Here is a 16,510-nt window from a genome sequence, read left to right as displayed (position 1 = left end):
AATTTTCTAGTCAGATTTTTATAATGAGGTATCATAATTTAAGGGGTTACTTTTAAAAATTAAACCCCTTTTTTTGAAGATGTGTAAAATTTCTCTTATCACCTAAAAGCATAATTTAAGATCCAACACAGGTTCGCTGAAGTAAACCTTGTTATCTAAACTTATTTAAAAAGTTAAGGGGAAGGGGCAAGACTTATCGACACCCAAGTGTGTGTGTTGTACTTATACTCGTATATATACTAACACATATACATTTACATAATTAATTTATGACTTATTAACTACCATATAAACAAGGCCTTATTTTCATTAGTGAAGTTGTAAACATCAACTTTTCCCGTGTTTATAAAATAGGACATATCCCATTTTAAATCTTAAAACAAGAATATTTTAAAGTCTTATTTAAGAATGGGGGATGAATATGGGTAAGATATATTTACGAATCCTTAATGCACATAATATGAAGTGTTAAGTCAACATAAGGATCACAACTCAATTTGGCTCAATTTACCATTAAAAGTCTATTTCCCTTACTAAGACGTGAAATTTAGTTAATTTTACAATAATGTTTTCTCTATTTAGAAGTTCAACAAATTGAATAATATTCCTGGACATATTTAGAACTTACCATAAGTAGAAAGCTCAATTTAAAAAAAATTTGATTTTAATACAGATCTGAGAGTGAAGTAAAGGTAGCTGTGTAAAAGAACGACATGACCTATCTACACTGGTTAACACTCACTAGATTTATCAAATAAGGGATAGGGAAACTGACACCACTCGTGACAGAGCTTGTGCTCTAACCTATCTATACCGGTTAACACTCACGAGATTTATCAAATAAGGGATAGGGAAATTGACACCACTCGTGACAGAGCTTGTGCTCTAACCTATCTGTACTGGTTAACAATCACGATATTTATCAAATAAGGGATAGGGAAACTGACACCGCTCGTGACAGAGCTTGTGCTCTAACCTATCTATACTGGTTAACACTCACGAGATTTATCAAATAAGGGATAGGAAAACTGACACCACTCGTGACAGAGCTTGTGCTCTAACCTATCTATAATGGTTAACACTCACGAGATTTATCAAATAAGGGATAGGGAAACTGACACCACTCGTGACAGAGCTTGTGCTCTAACCTATCTATAATGGTTAATACTCACGAGATTTATCAAATAAGGAATAGGGAAACTCACACCACTCGTGACAGAGCTTGTGCTCTAGTGATGTGATATTGAAAGGCCTCACAAAACAATAAAAAGTATATATATTGGTTTTATGTTTTTCATGTAATTTAACAGTGACCAATATAAGCTCCATCTACAGCATGTATTTAAATGGTTTTTTAGGTATTTTCAGATATTTTAATAGTTTATTAAGGAGAACAAGATTTTTATGCTTCTTTGTTTTAATTTGATTATTAAAAAAGTACAGTAAAAAAGGTTTAGATCCGTTTTAAACCTGATTTTTAAATGAGACATTCCTCATAATTTTATTGCCAGAAATACGGACTTAAATTTGTTTGAGTTTTAACTTTGTTCTTAAGGGGTAAAACTCAAGATATTTAACTTTAAAATATTCAATAGTTTTACAAGATAACCCCAGTTTACTAATTGTTTTAGTGTGAAGCTGACCAAAAAGCCTACACTGATCACAAGTACTTATTTGCTTAAAAGATATGACACTTTTTACTAGCACTGTTAAGTGTGCCTGCAGGAATAAATGTATAAACTAATTGTAGCAAAATCATTTTGATGTCCACTAACAGCATTTCTCATCAAAGGTACAAAGTAATAATGCCGACCTTTCCTTTTTAAACTTAAAACAAGAAGCTGAGGATAGCTCTAATTACAGTTAATTCTGTAAGAACCTTTGTGCTCAAACAATATTCAGTGTATGTGAGAGAGGTTGGGTTCTCCTCCTCTTTTGTTCATATATCAGGAACAAGTACTATCCCAGCTTGTTCTAGTGAAAGCAATTAGGGAGAAGGCTCTCCCTCACGTTCAGGAGTACACTAAGGGAGTACCACATCTCTCTGATGGAACAATCATACTCTGCAGCAACTTTAGATCCATCAATCAACATATTATCACCATATTAGTGGTTAGATCCTGGACAACCATTGGCATGAGCCAGCCAGTGAACCCTCCTGGGTTGTTAAAGACCTTATGTGGTTATTTAATTTAATTGATGGTAATTTCATTTTATTCGCCTTCCCCCCTGTCATAATGCAGCAGTTGGTGGCCAGTTAGGTGTGCAGAGTTAGCTGCAGCTGGAGCTAGGCCATCATAATTTGTTTGGTATAGGGATTAAGTTAAAATTATTAAAATATCTCTCCAGATAGTTTTTGACTGTGTTATATGTTATAGCACCAAAAATGTAGAATGATTCAGGATTCTGGTTAATATTCAATTCAATAACAAGGTAGTTGTAATGTTAATACCAAGTTCAGTTGCTGTGACCTGTTGCAGTTGGGTATAGATGATGAAGGATTGGATCCTGTCTGTAAAGACGTTAAAACAACTACGGTATTGTTTATTCACTTGGTATGTTTGCAAATTACAACGTGGATTTAAAAATAATATAGAAGAAAATACTCCTCATCACGATGACTACGGTAAAAGACACGCTGTTGCCAAAATCTGCGGGAAGTGTTGAACGCTGAAGTTGGCAGCCAATACAGTTGCAGTGAAATAGCTACCGAGATAGGCGATAAGGGCATTAATTAAAAGGATATTGGTAGGGACGGTTGGTTGGGAGTCGAGGCGGCAGAGTGCAGTAGCGTAACATGTCAATTGGTGCCGACGCATGCGCACTGGCCGGCTGGTAGATGGAAGCTCGGCTGTCAGTCTACAGTTGGGCGTGGTGCAGCTTTATCTCGGGATATTTTGTGATGTTGACTTGACCCCGAGTGCAGTGATAGTGTTGTGTGCGGTGTGCAGTTTCCCCGGATCATAGTGTAGTCGGTGGTGCGTGTGTATGGTGCCGGGGTATATTCGTGGTGATCGGGAATGTCTGACTTGTGAACCACACTCACACACACATTGATTCAGGTGAATTAGCATATTCTGTTGTAGTGTGTCACTTGTTTAGATTTTACTGCTTTCAATTATGCAGCAGACGTAGAAATAATGCGGACGTTTTAGGGTTGATACGTCGTTGATAATTAATTGAGTACCGTAGTGCCGTGTTCACGACTCCATATTTCTAAGAAGTGTGTTGTGATTTCGTGAAAAACGCGACCTTGTACAGTATCTAATACACTTAGATGTGACGTACCACTCGGTTTTACACGCCGGTTGCAATTAAATTCGCCGTAAGAAGATATTTATTTTCGACCGGAGGTGTCGGTAGCCGACGGTACCACGGACTGCTGGTGCCAATATTTTACCACGCCTTATATATCAACAATTTGATTGATTCGCCGTGTAGGGGGAGAGAGAGTGAGGGAGATTAGAAGCGAAGAGCGCCGGCACAGGCGGTGTTCCATTTTAACACAGTCAACAGTTTGGCATTCACTAAATGGGTATGTCCACCTTCAGTTTTCGTGTCGACTGTACGAGAAGCAATGGCGCGCGGCCTGTGGCGTACACTGCTACTTCTACAGTGGTTTGTTTCGATGTCCGCGTTATACTGTACTTTATTATACGCTATTAATTACTGTTGTTTCTTTATTTTGCTTCATTTGACGCTCATTAAGTTCTGTAAACATTTGTATTTTGCCGATAGAAATTGATAGAAAAGTAAATTTAAAATCAAATGTCTTTTGGAATGGGCAGACTTTATTAGGAATACATTGATTAGGAATTTTTTGCTATTTAATGGCGATTGCTAGCAGATAACCCATCTCGGCTACTCGTTATTGAGGAAAGTATCAAACTTGTGCGACAATCTTTCAGGAAATAGCCTACGTAATTAGTTTTTAGAAGAATGCGTAAAATAAAAACTACTATCTCGTTTAGAACAGTTCAACGTGTTTACTGTTACCTGTTTTAAATTAGAACGTCGTGATCAAAGCTTTCAGCATAAGAGGTCAACAACAATGGCCTTATATCAAACATCTAGGTCATCTGATCGGTCATTCATGTGCGATTTTCTGGATTAATTTCTGTGTCCGGTCGTTTTTGGTTAGACATCCGAGGTGTGGTGTTGGCCTACACTGTGAATCTTAAGCGAAATTGTCAAATAATAGGAAAAGCAAATGAATAGTACTCCTTAGTGCTTAAAAAATGTATTTCTCTTATATTCTATACATATTATATGAGGTTCGATATGTTTAAATGGTCTCATTGAAGATTTTAATAGACGAAATTTTACTGCAGTAACTTTAGTGTACAGTATTATGAAACGTGACGATGGTCGGATTCATCAAGACGCACTATCCAGAGCTCCGTGTCTTCCCTGGCCCCTTCCGATGTGTTCAATGTCGAGTCCACTTGACGCTTAGCGGCGCCCCTTCCCACTCGCTCTTCAACCCCTAACCCTTCCCCCTAGTGGCCACCCACCACTCACTTTCATCTTGGTTTCTGTCACCCTATCTCCAATATCGAATTTTTAGGCTTTGTGACGTCTCTCCCCTAATTTTAAACCCGAAACACCTAAAACGTGTACTGATGTAATCCGGGCTACTTACAGAAATCCACGCATCACTCCCCTAATTGGCAAAGCTCCAGATCTATTGATGGTGTAGCGTTGAGTGAATGGAACATAAACACATTGACACTGCCCTTGTCAGCTCTCCGTCTTCTGCATCTTCTCCCGGCTCTTCAAAAACTGTTGATAGCCGGATAATACTAATTTGTTTATTTCGGATAATACTAAACAAATAATTTACAAACAATATCTTGAAATTTTTTAAACGAAAAGGAGTAGAGCCTACAGTTTTTGGCGCTTCTTAGCCAAACTGCAACTTGATAGTTCTTAACTCGAAAACTTGTGAATCTGATTAAGAATACAAAACACAACCATCCTGGGCATCCAGGCGGTAAGAGCGTTCAAACGAGCAGGCGTCGGCCACGCTAAATGAACAAAACCTGGTCAATTTAATCTACGTTTAAGTATTAAACATTTTAAATAGTGGGTTGTATAATTACACGCACAGGGCAATGACTATGAACTCCATTACGTGATTAATGCAGAATTTTTTTAACCGGCCATTCAATGATGATAATCTAATACCGATCCTTTTTCATATAATTCTAAAATATACACACAAAACAGGACACTTGTGCTTATATTGTAAGAATTTGGACTTAATAGGATCACACGTTTCCCAGTTATGAATATTCAAAGTTTCTGTTTGGTTGATAAACGTCAGAATTCCAGTACCCTTTTCCGTTGCTATCTAAAAAACGACGTTATTGTATGTGCATAATTAGTTTGCTTTATATGTAATATAACATCCGCCGTTGTACCTTTACCGGTTAGTTTGTGGGTAACTTTGTGGGAACTCGGTTAATATCTAAAATTGATTTATTCCAGAGTAGAAGCTGAGATTAGCGTATTGATAATTTTTGAAATTTTGCATCTTAAAATCAAAACACTTTTTAATGTTTTGGTACGGTAGCGTCTGCGTTTTAACGTTTATTTTATGCAATGTTATCAAAAACTGCTCACTTAATAGTACGGCCAGGATAACCAATTATTTTCAGGATTATAACATATGCTATACAAATTCGTAATTTACCAGCCAAATCGATAAAGACCTGCCTGCAATTTATTAAAATTTTTATTAGACGTCAACACACACTACTGAAAGATATTGAAGAAAATATACAGCAACTTTTGGAAGTCTTTCTATTTGTTTATAGAACATGGAATGTAAACATTTTGCTTTCGCTGTAGAACTGAGAATATCACATTCTCGAAAACATTATTTTCAAAGTACAATCTAAAGACAACAAGAACACAAGATAATAACATAAGAGATAAGATTACATGCTTTGTAACAACTTCCTTTTGAGGGGTTCTGGTGGTGGCGTTCCCTTTTTTTTTAGATCTTAGCTTACGAATTGGATTTTGGTCTTGTAAACTTGCCTACTATAATAATTAATTATTGTATTCTTGCTTGTATCATTGTATTAGGCTTGATTACAGTTCAGTGTTCGGATACTGTTCATAGTTTTAAATCAGCTGTAATAAGTGTTTTGTGCTGTTTTCCTAATCGGTAACTGCTCACCATCACGTTGAGCAATTCTTTACAGAATCCGATTGTCCAGTCATTTATAATGTCGGGCGGGATCGGCCAGGCTTCTGACGTCAGTGGTGGATTGTTAGTAAAAATACGCTCGGCTCTTGTGTAGACGACGCGACGGCACGATATGACGTCACTTCTGCTGTGTGGTTAGTCTCTATGACGTCATCGCTTTCTCTGGTTGAACGTGAGCTGTTCAAGTGTTTTAGCGGAGCGATGTTCGGCTTGGTGGGATAAGCCTCTTTCTTAATAAATATAACTGAAGGGTTCACAATAACTGCATATTTAATTATTAAATAAACCAAGTAATAAAACGCTATATGAGTGCAAGACAAGTATTTTTTATCTAAGATCATCTTTCTTCGTACCGTGGTTCAAAAGTCAAGTGGTATTGTTGAGTTTATCTTTGTCCACACTGACGGAAACTGTCGCGTTTTTATAACCGCATGAACCCAGATAACGTACACTTAACTTCCCAGTGGTGTTTGATATCAACAAGCTTGTCTGAAATCCGGTCACTTTGCTAAGGAAACATTACAAAACTCTTCACAGACACTAGAAGTTAAACACTTTGGCATTATTTACTGGTCCTTTATAAACATTGTACTCGTATTTGCCATTTACTTATTTCTTGGTGTTCCTATTTAAATATAGGTACAAAAAAGAAACTTGTGTACTTAATTGACAAAGCAACAAATATGAGTAACAAGAATATGAGATATTGAGAAATGTTGACAAATTTATTGTTGTGTTCCAAAAAATATAGTGGTGGAATTGAGAGAAATTAACATGTCTTATTTATTTTAATTTAGGTTTTATTAATTAAAAGGCCGTTCTAGACTTTATTCTACAGAGCTTACTCGTCAACAATACTCTACGCCACCTACTTATCAAAATTTATAACTTTCTTACGTTATTGATGTTTTTATATTTAAAAAAATTGAAAGGAAGTTGAAATTAAAATTTACAAAAATAATTAGTATGTCTTGACGAAGACACAATAAACAATCTAGGTCGTATTAAATTTTACTGTATTTATCAAGTTTGCGTTTTGCCAAGTCTGTGCTCCCGCAGTTCAGCTGCTAACCCCATAATTGACAACAGGATAGACAAGTCACCGTGCCACAATACAGTGTGTTCAACTGCTCCCACTTCTGCACCTATCACTGCAGCGGAATTTGCCAAACCCGTTCCCTAATGCTAACCTAGTCGCACCAGTACCCTAATCCCAGTGGTTTTGCCAAACTAACGAGCCTTTAGTCCCGTATTTTAACAGTTGTACAGTAATATGTGATGTGAAAGATTCGATTAGGCACGTATGGGGGTTTGTTTGCATGCAGTTACCGATAAACCCAATCTCAGTGTTTACTACAGTTTTAATACGGTAGCATAACTTGTCGCGTAACGTCATTGAGTGTGTACACGACTAGTGGCGACAATCGCTATTGGTGTCAAGGTGACACATTGTTGCCAAATGTACGCTACCACTACCCAACGACAGCAACAGTCCCATTCATCATTATAGACTGGCCTGCTTCCATCGTCAAATACTTATTGGACTGTTGTAATATTATAAAGGTATGAACGTGAATATTATGATGTGGAATAAAGAAACAGATAGTCCATATTAAAGTTCGATGGGTGAATTTGGCTTTATGTAAGGGGTGCTACACGGCATCTTCACGTCCAACATCAATGGAACCCTATACATTAAATCAGATGCGGGTGGTTAAGCGCAGGACTACGCGGCAACGTCACGTCGTTGGTCGCGTAGTCCGGAGGTTGCTCTCGAGTCCATTCTAACTGGACGGGACATCGACTTCCATCGGGTGTTCTCGGACAGGTTCGCCTCAGCTCGGGTTGTATTTATACAAATACTGTTCCGTTCGCAAGTGTTTTTCATGTGTATTATAATTTGTATTGTGATTTAATAATCATCTTTATATAGTTTTACTGTACTCAATGGCAGAAGACAATGTAATGTTCTCTTTGTTTCTTGGAAATAAAGAAAGATCTACGTATTGATAACCTCATTATTAATTAAATTAGAACTGTAAACCGTCGAAGAGAAATAAGCTTCGATTAACCCATTTAACCGTACGTATATCGCCGATTCCGGTTCGGTATTTTTATTTTTCACTGCCGTTCTAGGTGTAATAAATATATTACATACTGAAAACTAAATGGTATTCAAATTCGCCATTTATAACAAATAGTATTCATACACATGCATCAAACAACGATAGTAATTTGGCTCTAATGTAGTGTAGGGGCTACATAGTGTAACTCTGTACGCTGCCGTTTTGGTGAACATATATTACTGAAAACTGAATAGTAATCAATGGACATTTATTCATTTTAATAGGTGGTTGGTAAGTACAAGACGCATTTTGTGTTACTAAAAGTTTAAAGGAGTTTTACAAAGCCCTTGAAATGCATTTAATGCTTAAAAAGTCTAAGACCTAAAATACATTTTGTTAATATCCGAAACCAAAAATAAGGAAGGACAGTGGCATTAAAGTTTAATATAGGTACTTTGTATGAGACAGAATGTAAAGCTCTTTAATACTAAGAGTTTAGTCTCCTACACTGGCTGGGATGGTACTCGAAGACAGTGCGAAGTGCACAATCTTCAACTGAGTACTCTGTAATACAGTGACAGCTGAAATCTCTTTCAATCCTTTCTACGTGCAGGTCTCTCTTTTCTCATTACGAAATAGCAGTTTCTTTTATTGGCAATAAGGGCCTAATACGCCAATATTGGTAAATATGGTTTATTATTATATTCTAGTACTAAATATACTACTAAATAGTTTGGCGCTATAAATTTAAAATTTCGTCTGATTAGAATTCAAATGTCAAATAATTTTTGATAACAGTTTTTTATTTCAACAAAAACGTCAATCCTTTATTTGAGCACATTACTCTGACAAAACACGATAAAACAAAAAAAACAAAAAACACTAAATTTGATTTGTTTTCTGTTTTTTAATTAGATACGTTTTCGCTATTTTTAATTAATAATAATATGTATCTTCACGTAGCTAACACGTTCCTGGGTCTTGGATTGGCGTGCAATGAAAGTTGGTTATTAAACAGTCGACCGCATTATTTGAGCAGTATAGTAATGTGCTACGGAGAGCCAAGGACTGCTGATGCCTGGAGGTATGGTGTAGCTGCGTTGGGGAGACAACTGACCGAACTATTCTACCCACTTTAAAAGTAAAAACTTCAAAATCATAAAAATGTGTTGCCACAAAATGGCCACCTGCAAATATCCTTTTCCAATTTGTAAATACAAGGTCTGTACAATAATTTTGCTGTTATAAATAAAACATTTCTGTGTGCATACATACAATTCTATAAATAGTATTAAATGTTAAAACAAAACTTTCCAATATGGTTTATTTTCGGACCAGGCCCTTCAAAACCGAAGGTTTCATCATCAGGTAACTCCACAAAAGTACAATGTCTTTTTGTGTTTCGAAAGGCCTCGTAAAAAACACACTGGAAAGTTTTATTTTATTAACATTTAAAACTATTTAAAGTTTTTTCTAATGATTCCAAAAGTCTTCAATCAAATTCTATGGTTACCTTATTTTACAGACCAGTTTTCAAAATTCAAAATCTGTTGAAAATTAACGGAATAAACATAAAAATAAATTTACTTCAGTTTAGAACCAATCCAGCGCGTTTAGCCTTTAGCAAATCCAATACGAAGCACCGTTACTACCTTACCGTCGGAGTACTCCTGAGCTTGTGCTCGCAGCTAAAAGGAAGGAACCCCCTTTTGACAGTTGGCTGGACTTAACCGACTTAATTGGGTACATCCCATGAAAACAGTAACCAGAGATGAACCTTTAATTGTGCATTATATTTACGGACATTTGTTTACTATATATTTGAATGCAACAATGTATGGTATATCCATTGTACTATAGAGAGTACCGCGTTGCCATATTATGTCCGGATTCAAACACGTTATAGCCCGCAATCAACTGGGTTCAGGAGATGGCGACGATATAAATAAACCGGAAACGTTTGTTTGACTTCCAGAGCGTCGAACTCCCTTTTTGTGTTAGCCACAGTAGGAATTTATCTTCGCGACGTTGAAATGGTGTATTATTTCTCACCTAAATATTTTACATCGAACATGTGACGTAGACTGTTATATGTAAACGTCGCATTACTCAAGTCAGTCATTCGAAATAAGCGAACTCGGGTTAAGAGGAAAGAATTGTTGAGCAAGTTCATGAAGAGTAGGTCGAAGAAAGTGAGAAATTCTTACAATGCGCTTTCTAGAATACGTTTAGCGAATTTATATAAATATGTTCTCAGCCAGTAGCATTGTATGTGGAACACATAAAAACTGTGAGAACTATTAATATTATTGCTATGCAAGAGGTGTGATTGGTGAAAGATAAAACTTTCTTTCCTTTTCTTCCACTATGGGGCTTCCCTAAGGTGAATGCGTTTTAAAATTACAATCTAACCTGGTCATAATAAAATTAATCCTGTAAATGGCCTGCAACAACACGGCCCAATACTGAAGCCTACATAGATGATCGTTTGGTTTCAGGTGAAATGGCGAACGAAGTTTGCACAAGTTTGGGATTGACCGGCAAAGACCTGTCAGGGAAACTGGTCCAGATCGTGGAACAGCACGGTAGTGATGTGAGTTTTATGGCAGGCATCCTAATGTGGAACGCTTACAAGAGCGATACAGCGGTCTGCTTGTTGGCCTTGCACAACTCAGGTGTACATTACCAGAACGTGACAAAGAAGCTGGGATTTAACCTGAAAACAGCGGTCGAGAATAAAACCGCCGTGGTCGTCGATCCGTTCGACATGTACGTCGAGAAAAGTGGGGACTTCAGCAGTACCGACTTTAGTAACGAACATAACCTGAAGCGACTGTTCTTCGACGTGAAAGAAGCCCTAGACTCCTTGCCTGGAAAGAAGTGTTTAGTTGTAGATGACCTGAGCGACTTGCTCTGTCTGGGCGCCGACGTGACTTTGGCGGTGACGTTCCTGCAGTACTGTCGAGCATTGCAAGAGACGGACCAGGGGCTCGCCCTAGTCGTCGGCTCACATTACTCTGACGAGAGCAAAGACCAGAAGCTGTTGGCCAACTTGGTAGCGCACCTTGCCGACTACAGGATGACGATTGCGGGTCTGAAGACGGGGTTCTCCACCAGTGTGACGGGCAGCGTAGAGATAGTAGACGACCTTGAAGACGACCAGTCCGTGAATAAACTCTTCCACTTCAAACTGACGGACAGACAAGTTCGAGTGTTCGCCCCGGGCACTGTGGGCATCCGCATTTGATGTGTCTGGCAATAAAAACTTAAGCAAATGACAAACTCTCATTTATTCCCCCAATAAAAATACTTGATTTCGTATTAAGAGAGCGCTTTTATTTAATTAGAATTTCGACCTGATTGTGCCATATAAAATAGGCCTATATAATATGCATTGTAGTCACTTAGCGTCAATACGAGTAATAATAGTATAAAGTAAAGAAAGTCTTATTGCCAAGCGAAATGAGGCTAATGTACGTTATTCTGCTGGCCATGTTTTGTTCTCACTGTTTGCTCCAACTGTGGTCACTGGTGTTTGTGTAGCTCACGTCAGAGTAGAATGGGCGAAGTTAGTGCGGCCTCATGAATGATTACAGAGCACCCGGTCTGCTTGTACTGCGTGGTGCGGCGCACCCCGTACATATCGCGTTGCAGGTGTTGTAAATTATTAAATATACCGTATTGCTTTGCGAGGTTTGGAATTCTTGAGTTTGCAATATTAATAATTTTTTTGCGAAACTTTCTCAACTGACAATAAATATGTTAATAATGCAAAAGATTAAGTGGTAACATTATGAGTCTGCGGTGACCAGTGCTTTAACGCATTTATAGCGTGACAGTGTTGGTTGGCGTGCTGGCTGGCTTGGCGCCAGCAGGACTATTGTTTTTACATGTCCGATATTGACATTGCCTTCTATATAATGTAGCCCCAAATTCACAATCCTGTCACGTTTGCAGTTTTCCTATAACAAACGCCTAAATCATTAAACAGCGTTTAAATAACGAAGATCTCGAACCATACGGTTTGTCTGTATGCTTAACGAATGCTTCAAGCATATTTTGATACCACTCACAAAATTGACTAATCTCGTTTGCATTAGGTGGCTATCCCTTCGTATAGAAAAGATAGCCAATATGTACCGATTTACAAAAACGACGATCCTCACATCTGAAGCAACTATTCAATTTTTATTGTTCTAGTTTCTTATCAAAGTTTTCAGAAAATATTTCGGAAAAGCCTCAAAACAATTTGTAACCACACCATCCATATTGTAGTAACGTAACTTGTTTACATGTATAATGTTGTCGATGGTCTGGAGAGAGATGACAAGTGATAGGCATATTTCTTGACTTCTCCAAAACTTTTGACTGTGTGACATGCACACTGTTGCGCCAGTTAAAAACTAGTTATATTCGAGGTTTATTCAACGTTTGGCTCTTTTTAATAGTGCGTGCGTATTTCGAATGTTTTGTCATACAGGTCAAAATCTGGTCGGAAAAACAAGAATGTGAAAACAGCTGACTCTTTAAACCGACAAAATGTTTGTTGTTTGTGCTCGCTTATACGTTGACGGATTTCGTTGAAAAATTAACGTTGGAAATGCAATAAAAATTGCAAATTAGTTTGGTATCTTGTACAGTTTAATAACAATACTGGGTTTTTATTATTTGACTTCAAAAACTTTCAACAGCCCCCATTTTGTTAATCATTATTTTTTTTCCTCTTATTTGTCACAACCTATGTGCAAAGTGTGGTATCTGTACCTTACTAGTTCTGAGATTATAATTTTTTGTGAAAAAAGATGGCGACTAGCTGCTAAATAAAACATTTCTCGGCCTATGTTTATAGGAATTTTTTGTTTGAAATAATGACTAATATGAGCCACAGTGCTTGTGACTCTCTTTTCTGAATACCCCGTATATCCTTCTCACTGATAAGGGATACGGCACTGATTTCGTTTTCAAAAGTTTATAATTATTATTCCAAGACTGAACAAACGAAATAGCTGTAGCGAACAAGTTAGAGGGCAAGAACTTGCTATTTACTTTATATGGGTTACAGGTACAGTATTTGTACTTTACGAGACGTTAAAATATGCCTTCCGTTTCAAAGTTATATAGAACACATATAATTACATCAAAAGTTACAGAAAGAAAGCTAACAGACTAAGACGTAGGGATTTCCTCCCCTGGCCTAGGATAGTTTAAGTGCTTCTGAAATCTTTTATTGAATAGAAAAATCACAGAACGTTGCACAAAAATTCAAATAATGGCAATCACTTATGTAATGATTTGTACTCTTGCTATTTAGAAAAGATGCCAATGAAATCATTGCTATTCAACCGGAAATTGCGTGCGGATCTATGGGTGACGGCTAGTGAATATAAAAATGCAATAATTCATTGAAATTTTGTGAAATTGTTCACGCAATAAGAACTCATTATTATGCTTTGGATAATGTGATGAATTACAGTTAACGTTAAATTAAGTTAAGTTAAAGTAATTACTACAATTATTAATATGTTAATATTTACATAGTTGTTTGTGACGTGTGTGTAAGCAACACAAAATCTCATCTAGTTTTTGAGGCCTACATTTTCTAATATCTAACTATTATATAGCCACTCGTATATCTACCTCTAGCATTACTACAAGCTCGAGTTCTAAATGTGTTATCTACGCTTGTTCAAGTTTATTGTAGTCGTGTAGTATTGTGATCTGGAATAAACATAATCATAGCTTGAGGTAAAACTGTTACTTAACAAACGTCGCTAAACTGTGACGTGTGTTGTTCTTCATACCATTGATAAGTGAAAGGTATTGATGTGTTGTAGCCCACCTCTCCAGTAGGATTGTATGTGCTTGCATACTCGAGGTCGTTAACTGTAATACACGCAACTCTTACCACATGCAAGTCATGCCAGGAATATGATCCATTTATTAATGTCTGTCAAATTATTGAAATCTGCCCACTCAGTTACATTAAATAAATGTCTTCACATTGCTAAAAAACCACAGCTGTAATATATTAATCAATAAAATTATTACACAGTTTATTCTTGTGAGTTATTACAAGAATAATGTCACTTAATGTCTCTCCTTATCTGATGGATTGGTACACACCGATCGATAGACAGCTAGAATAGGTTCTAGACACACGCGAACTCAAGTTTCTTTCCACGGTTGGCTACAAGTTTCTTTGTGTCTCTCCTCAGCTAATGTATTCGTACACCGATCGATAAAATAAGTTCTAGACGCACGCGAACCTACGTTTCTGTTTCCACGGTTGGTAGCAAGTTTCATTGTGTCTCTTCTCAGCTAATGTATTCGTACACCGATCGATAGAATAAGTTCTAGACGCACGCGAACCTACGTTTCTGTTTCCACGGTTGGCAACAAGTTTCATTGTGTCTCTCCTCACCTAATGTAGTCGTACACCGATCGATAGAATAAGTTCTAGACGCACGCGAACCTACGTTTCTGTTTCCACGGTTGGTAGCAAGTTTCATTGTGTCTCTTCTCAGCTAATGTATTCGTACACCGATCGATAGAATAAGTTCTAGACGCACGCGAACCTACGTTTCTGTTTCCACGGTTGGTAGCAAGTTTCATTGTGTCTCTTCTCAGCTAATGTATTCGTACACCGATCGATAGAATAAGTTCTAGACGCACGCGAACCTACGTTTCTGTTTCCACGGTTGGTAGCAAGTTTCATTGTGTCTCTTCTCAGCTAATGTATTCGTACACCGATCGATAGAATAAGTTCTAGACGCACGCGAACCTACGTTTCTGTTTCCACGGTTGGTAGCAACAAGTTTCATTGTGTCTCTCCTCACCTAATGTAGTCGTACACCGATCGATAGAATAAGTTCTAGACGCACGCGAACCTACGTTTCTGTTTCCACGGTTGGTAGCAAGTTTCATTGTGTCTCTTCTCAGCTAATGTATTCGTACACCGATCGATAGAATAAGTTCTAGATGCACGCGAACCTACGTTTCTGTTTCCACGGTTGGTAGCAAGTTTCATTGTGTCTCTCCTCACCTAATGTATTCGTACACCGATCGATGGACAGCTTGAATAAGTTCTAGACGCACGCAAACCTACGTTTCTATTTCCACGTATATTCTGATTCCACGGTTGGTACTAAGTTTCGTTGTGTCTCTCCTAAATTTACTGTACACACCATTCAGACGACTCGGAAAACTACAAGCCTCTTTTCACAAGTTGCCGAAAAACAGTTTCTTCAAAACAAATCAAGAACCCACAAATACAAGTACAAATCACACAACAAGAAGAACTCTGTCTCCCTGTATGGACATTCTGTCTTGGATGACTAGAAGGGGAGTATAATCGTCATGATAAGCCAACGTCTCATTAGTCGTAATTTTGTCTCTCCGAATGGATATTCCGTCTAGAATTATTAGAAGAGTGAAAATAAACGACGTGACATTTTTTAAATATGAAGAAAATTTAAGAAAGGGAATAACTTACGTTATTTTTACTAATGTTTTATCGTGCACAATTATATGGTATACAAAATTTGTGTTCTGGTTAAACTTTGAATTGCAGCGGTACAGAGGGCGTGACGCGTCCTGCACAATTTTCTAATTACACCTGCCCAGTATACTAATTCGTACTTCTTACACGCGTTTTATTGGCTTATATGACTACATTTAGATGTTTAAATGTAACTTCCCCGCTGAACTACCTTACCGCTAAAATAACAAACTTAGTTTTATAACTTTTCAACTAATTATGAAATCTCTTGTTATCTATAGTTTTATGTAAAAGTAACTCCATGATCTCCGTCCGTGAATTCGGTTTACAGTGATATAAATGATGATATATGGGTTTGTTCTCTAATTGTATTAACAAGGCAGTGTATTTGAGCGGGAGCAACTACCTTTTGCAGCGGCTATGCCGGTCGGCTTAATGTCTCTGACGTCACAGTCACTGCCACTAACCCGGTGCGCGTGAGTTTACCCACGTACTACCGTCTAAATCTAGTTACCGTGGATTGATTCAAGTTTTATAATATCCCATTTCACGTAATGCCTTCATAGAACGATCGATAGTCAACTGGGTTAGGTTGTATGCGCGCGCCATCTACCACTGTTATATAATGTATTGTATTCCTCCTTTCGTAATTATGTGATATTTAATTTTAGTGAGGCGTTGGACCTAAAGCGGTATGTGATGTCAGTGACTAATCCTATGAGCATCTTG

At 37.5% G+C, this 16,510-nt stretch overlaps 2 protein-coding genes across 4 annotated transcripts in view; both read left to right on the top strand.

Annotated features, from left to right (window-relative positions):
* The window catches only part of LOC124362269 (guanine nucleotide-binding protein G(I)/G(S)/G(T) subunit beta-1), a 67,994-nt gene that overhangs the window by 14,223 nt on the left and 37,261 nt on the right, over positions 1–16,510 (top strand). The window contains exon 1 of one of the 3 annotated variants that reach the window (XM_046816623.1): positions 2,808–3,062. The exons of the other annotated variants lie outside the window; for them this stretch is intronic. The gene's annotated coding sequence lies outside the window, so the exon portion shown is untranslated. Of the gene's footprint in view, positions 1–2,807; positions 3,063–16,510 lie in introns of those variants that run through there. 3 annotated transcript variants of the gene reach the window in all.
* Positions 10,787–11,530, top strand: LOC124363482 (elongator complex protein 6). The gene has a single exon (XM_046818730.1). It carries the CDS (start codon positions 10,787–10,789, stop codon positions 11,528–11,530), a length of 744 nt encoding a protein of 247 aa, XP_046674686.1.

This window comes from Homalodisca vitripennis, chromosome 5 (genome assembly GCF_021130785.1).
Source record: "Homalodisca vitripennis isolate AUS2020 chromosome 5, UT_GWSS_2.1, whole genome shotgun sequence".
Classification (NCBI taxonomy): domain Eukaryota; kingdom Metazoa; phylum Arthropoda; class Insecta; order Hemiptera; family Cicadellidae; genus Homalodisca; species Homalodisca vitripennis.
The sequence above is the reverse complement of the archived record's forward strand: the minus strand, read 5'-3'. Positions and strand labels throughout refer to the sequence as shown.

Coding starts and splice junctions, on each gene's coding strand:
- LOC124363482 (XM_046818730.1), top strand. CDS start 10,787: ATGGCGAACGAAGTTTGCACAAGTTTGGGATTGACCGGCAAAGACCTG.